The following is a 9,540-nucleotide window of genomic DNA, read 5'->3' on the forward strand; positions in this document are numbered from 1 at the left end:
TCCCTGTGTCCCTTTGGCTGTGGATTCTGACTCTCCATGTTGAAATCCAGAGTGGCCATAAGGGGATCCTGCGTGTGCCTGCACGACTCCTGAGTGTCTTTCAGTGTCACTGGAGTCACTGACACTAGATCGCCTTCTTGTAGTCCTATAAGATTCTGTCCTGGTGGCTTGTCCATGACCAGACTGGGCATGTCTACTTTTGTCTCCTGACTGTCCTTGGGTTCTTCCCTGTCTCCCTTTAGCTCTTTCTCTTGTTTGACTGTCAGTTGAATCTGATATTGGCCTTCCACAATTTGGATACCCTTTTCCTGAACTAGTCCCATAGGTTTCTTGTTCCCCTATTCTAGAGTCATATTTGTCATAGCCAGAGGAGTGACCTGAGGTTGACTCATGTTGATCATAACCAGAAGACTGGCTTGAGTTAGATCCATATTGACTGTGTTTGGAAGTCCTGCCTGAGGAAGACCCAGAGCCAATATTGGAAGATTGCTCTGAGCTGGAACCATGTTGGCCATAGCTAGACTGACCTGATCTAGACTCATGTTGTCCAAAGCCCAGAGAATGACCTGATCCAGTCCCAAAGCTATGGTACTGATGTTTGCTAGATCCATATCCAAAGCTGGAGGGTTGACCTGAGCCATATCTATGTTGTCCAGAGCTAGAAGATTGATGTTCACCAGACCCATGTTGTCCAAAGCCAAAGGACTCTCCTGGGCCAGACCCATGCTCTCCAAAGCTGGAGGACTGTCCTGAGGCAAGCCCATGCTGATAAAAACCAGAGGACTGTCCTGAGCCAGATCCCTGTTGTCCAAAGCTAGAGGACTGACCTGAGCTGTATCCATGTTGTCCAAAGCCAGAGGACTGTCCTGAGCCAGACCCATGCTGGTCAAAGCCAGAGGCTTGTCCTGAGCTTGACCCACGTTGGCCAAAACTAGAGGACTGTCCTGAGCCAGATCCCTGTTGTCCAAAGCCAGAGGACTGTCCTGAGCTTGACCCATGTTGGCCAAAGCCAGAGGACTGCCCAGAGCCAAACCCATGTTGTCCACATTTAGCAAATTCATTTGAACCAGACCCTTTTTGCTGAGAGTTTGAAAAGTGTCCATAAGAACCAGATCCATACTGACCATAACTAGAAGACTGACTTGTTACAGACCCGTATTGTTCACAGCAAGAGGATTGACTTGAACCTGTTCTCTGTTGTCTTCCACAGTTCTGTGTTTGATCACATGCTCTAGATCCATATTCTCTCTGACTAGAAGACTGGCTACAGGATCTAGGCTCATGTTGACCATATCCAGAGGACTGACCTCCTGAAATACATCCACGACCTAGTCCTCCACTACTTCCTGATTGATATCCTGACTGGGTACAGCTAGATTGATTTCCTTGCCCTCCAAATCTACCTTCCTGACAAGAAGTAGAAGCATTTTGTGGCCTTCCACACCCACCTGAATTGCTGGAGCCACATTCATAGCTTTGCCTTCCATCGTCTCCTGAACCTCTAGAGCTAGATCCAAGCTTTTGTCCTCCACTATTTCTTGACTGAGTAGAGTTTGATTCATCTCCACTAGCATCCAATCCATGTGATAGACCACCACGACCTTTCCTCCTCCTACTCTTTGATCCAGATCCAGATTCATATTCCTTCTCAGATTCCCTGGAGGGGCTAACATGTGACTTGTTTCTTCTTTCCCCCAGCTCTCCAGAGCTGGAACCATGTCTTTCTTTGCCACTACTCCATGAGTGACCAGAGCTAGACCCATGGTGTCTTTTCTCAAATTGCTCTTGGTTTCCTGAGCTAGATAATCCACCTTGCTTTCCCAGCCTCCTGGAGTTTGACCCATGTCTATGTTTCATACTTTCCCTTAAGCCCTCCGAATCATAACCATACTCCTCTCCCTCACTCCAACTTGAATATCTGTAACCTGATTTCTGTCCCGTTGTGTCTTCTTCTTCCTCTTCTGTTTCACTTTCTTCCTTTTGGTGTCGATGACCATGCCTATGCTTCTTTGACCCTGAAGCTTTGCAGTATTCTTTGCTGAGAACCTTGTTGCAAGCCATAGCCAACTTGAATACCATCAGAAGAAATTCAGTAAAGTCCAGTCTTCGGTCATGATCTCGATCTAGCATGTGCATGATAACATCCACTGTATCTGGATCATCTGGGTTCTGTATACAAGTGACATACCAAAGGAGACCTAGTCAGCCTAGCTTACATAGGCAGGTAAAATATTCAGGTAGAGCTGTGGAATTGTGGATGTTTAACATTAGGTATTTTAAATCCAATCAAGGGTTACTTTAAGCTAAAGCAGCCTAATAGGACCCAGCAGCTGAAAAGAGATAATAGAAAAGAATAAAATCTGTTGGGAACCCCAGCAGAATACAGTTCAAGGACCTAAGCTAGGGGACTAGGTACTCAGGTATAGCGTACAGGAAGGAGTTGAATAAATCAACTTCAGTACCTGGTATATTTTAGTTTTACATACATTTTAAACATTACATGCTAATATATTCTATGTTAGGATTTATAATTTTAAAGGTAATAGCTGAGTCCTTCCCAAGTAGATGGAAGAAATGCTTGTTTTTTTGTTTGCAGTTTTTAGTCATCCTGGCTACTTGGTCAGCTCTCCTTGTAGGCATTTACCTCTCTATACTTTTTCTTCCAAATTTGATAGGGCAATCTGTTAACTCATGTTTTAGCACATATTTATATTCTGTTTTTTCAGAAGGGGAAACCTGGGGGTATGAAAAAGTCTTAAGGTCTACATGGTGGGTGTACACAGGAAAATGAAAAAACATTCACCTTTCTAAAAATAAATAATGCCCCAGCAGACTTTCTGATGTCCCCCAAAAGTACACTCATAGAGTTTGCCCAAAGACCATTGAGACTGTGCACTTTTTAGCTAATCTTTGGTCACATAACAGAGAATTTACAAGAGACCCTAGCAGCCTTCAATCCTGGTGTATGAGTTCTCACCTTCAGAATTGGACGAAACTCTTTCTCCAGAAGTTCCTTTAGTTCATCTTTGCTCAGTGTGCCACATTCCCCATCTTGTTTGGTGTATTTGTAGAAAACATCAATGACCGTGACAACACTCCTCAAGAGGTCAGTCATCTTTTTGCAAGTTTAAGTGAACCTGAAGAAAAAAGAAACAAAAGACCCTATTATTCTTGTTCTTTTCTTTTAATTTATAAGCAATTCTGATTTTAATAATAATCATGATGGTTTTTCAAATCTCTTGTCTCTTTTAAACCTAAAATACTTCAACAAGTAAAGATGGGTTAGGGATCTTTCAATACAGTGAAAACTTTGTTAATTTTGAATTACTTTGCTAAGTCATTGCATGTTGTTGACTGAACTAGGATTAGAGCTCATATCCCCATGTCCTGGGTGAATATATTCCTTACATAATGTCTCTATACTTTGTGTACTTTGGTGTTCTGAGTGTTGTCCTGGAGCTTCCAAAGTTTCCAGAACCACGCAGATGTATTGTCCCAGTCTCTCTGGTAGTTTCACTGGTTCTTTTGAGACAAAAGTGACAGACCTTCTATCATACCTTTTTCTTCTCTGGGCACCAGAAGCTAAACAGGATTGTTAAGGCCTTCAGCAAATAAACAATGGGCAAGTTACCCATTACCTTGGTGCTTCAGAAGCATGAGATAGCCCACAGCAGAGCTAAGGAACTATCCTAATCTCAGGTTCAACCAAACACTCTAATCTTATTCTTTTTCAATAACCAGGGAGAAGGGCTCAGCAATGCAGGCAGTAGTTTGACTAGTGGATGACTCGATCTTGGAGCCCCAGGCACTGACTGAACAGGGAAGGGACTCTACACCAGTGCTGGCCTCCTCTCAATTTCAGCTGGCCAACCCAGAAAAAAAATAACATGCAAAAGACTAGGAAGAGAGTGTGGAATGGCCTAGAAAAAGATGAACTTCTTTCATTATTCATCTTGACAACAACAAACTTATTCTAAAAAGACCCCAGAATAAACAAAACTAACCAAACAAATAAACAAACAAAAAGAAGAAAAAGAAACAAGAATGAAATAGCCAAATATATATTAACTCTGACTTAGCTTTTACTCCTAAATTTCGAATGTGGACAACAATCAACCAAATATCCATCCATGTAGCTGGATGAATTTTCTCTCACCTGGTTCACCAAAGGAACACGTAGGATAAAGCCTGATGCAGCTTGCAGGGTGACCGGTGGATTGAGATAGTGGCCTTTATATAGCTAAAAATGTGTGGGTGCTTTTGTCTGTGGGATGGACTGATTCATTTCTAATCAAATCTAACCCCACCTCTGTCCATGTTTATCTTCCTACTTCTTCACATTCTTATCTTTGAGATGATTGCAAGAAGGATGGTGCTGGTCTAGCTTCCAGTATGAGGACATGTTGTAGGACACTTTTTTCAGGGTCATACACACGTGAAAAGCAGAGAATATGTTTTAGAGGACTTGTGTAGTTCATTCCTTTCATTTAGTACACAAATAAGTAGCAAAGTGTGATACTTTTTAAAAATTTTTATTGTTATGTTAATCGCCATACATTACATCATTAGTTTTTGATGTGGTGTTCCATGATTCATTGTTTGTGTATAACACCCAGTGCTCCATGCAGAACGTGCCCTCTTTAATACCCATCACCAGGCTAACCCAGCTTCCACTCCCCTCCCCTCTAGAACCCTCAGTTTGTTTTTCAGAGTCCATAGTCTCTCATGGTTTGCCTCCCCCTCCGATTTCCACCCCCTTCATTCTCCCCCTCCTGCTATCTTCTTCTATTTTTTTTCTTAACATATATTGCATTATTTGTTTCAGAGGTACAGATCTGTGATTCAATAGTTTTGCACAATTCACAGTGCTCACCATAGCACATACCCTTCCCAATGTCTATCACCCAGCCACCCCATCCCTCCCACCCCCCCGGCTCCAGCAACCCTCATGTTTCCTGAGATTAAGAATTCCTCATATCAGTAAGGTCATATGATACATATCTTTCTCTGACTTATTTCGCTCAGCATAACACCCTCCAGTTCCATCCATGTCATTGCAAATGGCAAGATCTCATTCCTTTTGATGGCTGCATAATATTCCATTGTATATATATACCACTTCTTCTTTATCCATTCATCTGTAGTTGGGCATCTTGGCTCTTTCCACAGTTTGGCTATTGTGGACATTGTTGCTATAAACACCAGAGTGCACGTACCCCTTTGGATCCCTACATTTGTATCTTTGGGGTAAATACCCAGTAGTGCAATTGCTGGACCGTATGGTAGCTCTATTTTCAACTTTTTGAGGAACCTCTGTACTGTTTTCCAGAGTGGTTGCATCAGCTTGCATTCCCACCAACAGTGTAGGAGGGTTCACCTTTCTCCACATCCACGCCAAAATCTGTCACTTCCTGACTTGTTAATTCTAGCCATTCTGACTGGTGTGAGGTGGTATCTCATTGAGGTTTTGATTTGGATTGCCCTGATGCCGAGCAATGTTGAGCACTTTTTCATGTGTCTGTTGGCCATTTGGATGTCTTCTTTGCAGAAATGTCTGTTCATGTCTTCTGCCCATTTCTTGATTGGATTCTTTGTTCTTTGGATGTTGAGTTTGATAAGTTCTTTATAGATTTTGGATACTAGACCTTTATCTGATATGTCATTTGCAAATATCTTCTCCCATTCTGTCGGTTGTCTTTTGGTTTTGTTGACTGTTTCTTTTGCTGTGCAAAAGCTTTTTATCTTGATGAAGTCCCAATAGTTCATTTTTGCCCTTGCTTCCCTTGCCTTTGTCAATGTTTCTAGGAAGAAGTTGCTGCAGCTGAGGTCGAAGACGTTGCTGCCTGTGTTCTGCTTGAGGATTTTGATAGACTCCTCTCTCACATTTAGTTCTTTCAACCATTCTGAGTCTATTATTGTGTGTGGTGTAAGGAAATGGTCCAGTTTCATTCTTCTGCATGTGGCTGTCCAATTTTCCCAACACCATTTGTTGAAGAGACTGTCTTTTTTTCCATTGGACATTCTTTCCTGCTTTGTTGAAGATTAGTTGACCATAAAGTTGAGGGTCCATTTCTAGGCTCTCTATTCTATTCCATTGATCTATGTGTCTGTTATTGTGCCAGTACCATACTGTCTTGATGATGACAGCTTTGTAATAGAGCTGGAAATCCAGAATTGTGATGCCGCCAGCTTTGCTTTTCTTTTTCAACATTCGTCTGGCTATTTGGGGTCTTTTCTGGTTCCATACAAATTTTAGGATTATTTCCTCCATTTCTTTGAAACAAGTGGATGGTATTTTGATGGGGATTGCATTGAATGCTGCCTAGATTACTCTAGGTAGCATTGACATCTTCACAATATTTGTTGTTCCAATCCATGAGCATGGAACATTTTTCCATTTCTTTGTGTCTTCCTCAATTTCTTTCATGAGTATTTTATAGTTTTCTGAGTACAGATTCTTTGCCTCTTTGGATAGATTTATTCCTAGGTATCTTTGGTTTTGGGTGCAATTGTAAATGGAGTCGACTCCTTAATTACTCTTTCTTCTGTCTTGTTGTTGATGTATAGGAATGCCACTGGTTTCCATGCATTGATTTTATATCCTTCCACTTTACTGAATTCCTATATGAGTTCTAGTAGTTTTGGGGTGGAGTCTTTTGGGTTTTCCACATAAAATGTCATATCATCTGCAAAGAGTGAGAGTTTGACTTCTTCTTTGCTGATTCGGATGCCTTTGATTTCTTTTTGTTGTCTGATTGCTAGGACTTCTAATACTATGTTGAATAGCAGTGGTGATAGTGGACATCCCTGCCGTGTTCCTGATCTTAGGGGGAAAGCTCTCAGTTTTTCCCCACTGAGAATGATATTGGCTGTGGATTTTTCATAGATGGCTTTTATGATATTGAGGTATGTACCCTCTATCCCTATACTCCGAAGAGTTTTGATCAAGAAAAGATGCTGTACTTTGTCAAATGCTTTTTCTCCATCTATTGAGAGGATCATATGATTCTTGTTCTTTCTTTTGTTAATGTATTGTATCACGTTGATTGATTTGTGGTTGTTGAAACAATCTTGCAGCCCAGGGATAAATCCCACTTGGGCATGGTGAATAATTCTTTTAATGTACTGTTGGATCCTATTGGCTAGTATTTTGGTGAGAATTTTTGCATCCATGATCATCAAGGATATTAGTCTGTAGTTCTCCTTTTTGATGGGGTCTTTGTCTGGTTTTGGGATCAAGGTAATGGTGGCCTCACAAAACGAGTTTCCATTTCTATTTTTTGGAATAGTTTCAGAAGAATAGGTATTAATTCTTCTTGAAATGTTTGGTAGAATTCCCCTGGGAAGCCATCTGGCCCTGGGCTTTTGTTTGTTGGGAGATTTTTGATGACTGCTTCAATTTCCTTAGTGGTTATAGGTCTGTTCAGGTTTTCTATTTCTTCCTTGTTCAGTCTTGGTAGTTGATACATCTCTATGAATGCATCCATTTCTTCCAGGTTATATAATTTATTGGCATATAGTTGCTTATAATATGTTCTTATAATTGTTTGTATTTCTTTGGTGTTTGTTGTGATCTCTCCTCTTTCATTCATGATTTTGTTGATTTGGGTCATTTCTCTTTTCTTTTTGATATGTCTGGACAGGAGTTTATCAATCTTGTTAATTCGTTCAAAGAACCATCTCCCAGTTTTGTTGATGTGTTCTACTGTTCTTTTTGTTTATATTTCATTGATTTCTGCTCTGATCTTTATTATTTCTCTTTTCCTGCCAGGTTTATGCTTTATTTGCTGTTTTTTCTTTACCTCTTTTAGGTGTATGCTTAGGTTGTGTATTTGAGACCTTTCTTGTTTTTTGAGAAAGGCTTGTATTGCTATATGCTTTCCTCTTAGGACTGCCTTTGCTGCATCCCAAAGATTTTGAACAGTTGTGTTTTCTTTTCTTTTCTTTTTTTTTAGTTGTGTTTTAATTTTCATTGGTTTCCATGAATTTTTTTAATTCTTTAATTTCCTGGTTGACCCATTCATTCTTTAGTAGGATGCTCTTTAGCATCCTTGTATTTGAGTTCTTTCCAACTTTCCTCTTGTGATTGAGTTCTAGTTTCAAAGCATTGTGGTCTGAAAATAGGCAGGGAATGATCCCAATCTTTTGGTACCAGTTGAGACCTGATTTGTGACCTATAATGTGATCTATTCTGGAGAACGTTCCAGGGGCACTAGAGAAGAATGTGTATTCTGTTGTTTTGGGATGGAATGTTCTGAATATATCTGTGAAGTCCGTTTGGTCCAGTGTGTCATTTAAAGTTTTATTTCCTTGTTGATCTTTTGCTTAGATGATCTGTCCATTTTAGTGAGGGGGGTGTTAACATCCCCCACTATTATTGTATTTTTGTCAATGTGTTTCTTTGCTTTTGTTATTAATTGGCTTATATAATTGGCTGCTCCCATGTTAGGGGCATAGATATTTACAGTTGTTAGATCTTCTTGTTGGATAGACCCTGTAAGTAAGATATAGTGTCCTTCCTCATCTCTTATTACAGTCTTTGGTTTAAAATCTAATTTGTCTCATATAAGGATTGCCACCCCAGCTTTCTTTTGGTGTCCATTAGCATGGTAAATGATTTTCCACCCCCTCACTTTCAATCTGGGAATGTCTTTGGGTCTAAAATGAGTCTCTTGCAGACAGCATAATGATGGGTCTTGTTTTTGTATCCAATCTGATATCTTGTGTCTTTTGATTGGGTCGTTTAGCCCATTTACATTCAGGGTAACTATTGAAAAATAGGAGTTTAGTGCCATTGTATTGCCTGTAAGGTGACTGTTACTGTATATTGTCTGTGTTCCTTTTTGGTTTATGTTACTTTTAGACTCTCTCTTTGCTTAGAGGCCCCCTTCAATATTTCTTGCAAGATTGGTTTTGTGTTTGCAAATTCCTTTAGTTTTTGTTTGTCCTGGAAGCTTTTTATCTCTCCTTCTATTTTCAGTGACAGCCTAGCTGGATATAGTATTCTTGGCTGCATATTTTTCTCCTTTAGTGCTCTGAATATATCATGCCAGTCCTTTCTGGCCTACCAGGTCTCTGTGGATGGGTCTGTTGCCAATCTAATGTTTCTACCATTGTAGGTTACATATCTCTTCTCCCAAGCTGCTTTCAGGATTTTCTCTTTGTCTCTGAGACTCGTAGGTTATACTATTCAATGTTGGGGTGTTGACCTATTTTTATTGATTTTGAGAGGGGTTCTCTGTGCCTCCTGGATTTTGATGCCTGTTTCCTTCCCCAAGTTAGGGAAGTTCTCTGCTATAATTTGCTCCATTATACCTTCTGCCCCCCTCTCTCTTTCTTCTTCTTCTGGGATCCCAATTATTCTAATGTTGTTTCCTCTTATGGTATCGCTTATCTCTCAAATTCTGCCCTCGTGATCAAGTAGTTGTTTATCTCTCTTTTTCTCAGCTCCTTTATTTTCCATCATTTGGTCTTCTATATCACTGATTCTCTCTTTTGCCTCATTTATCCTAGCAGTTAGTGCCCCCATTTTTTATTGCA

General features: G+C 40.3%; 1 protein-coding gene across 1 annotated transcript in view; it reads right to left on the bottom strand.

Moving 5' to 3' along the window:
* Positions 1 to 3,115, bottom strand: part of FLG2 (filaggrin family member 2) — a 4,501-nt gene extending 1,386 nt beyond the window's left edge. The window contains exons 1-2 of the mRNA XM_034990087.1: positions 2,978 to 3,115; positions 302 to 2,169 (exon numbers count right to left, since the gene is read on the bottom strand). Coding sequence (XP_034845978.1) covers positions 302 to 2,169; positions 2,978 to 3,115 — 2,006 coding nt within the window. The remainder of the gene's footprint in view (positions 1 to 301; positions 2,170 to 2,977) is intronic.
* Between the last annotated feature and the right edge of the window lie 6,425 nt (positions 3,116 to 9,540).

The sequence above is a fragment of the Mirounga leonina genome, unplaced genomic scaffold, assembly GCF_011800145.1.
Source record: "Mirounga leonina isolate KUSES-001 unplaced genomic scaffold, KU_Mleo_1.0 Mir_493, whole genome shotgun sequence".
Lineage (NCBI taxonomy): Eukaryota > Metazoa > Chordata > Mammalia > Carnivora > Phocidae > Mirounga > Mirounga leonina.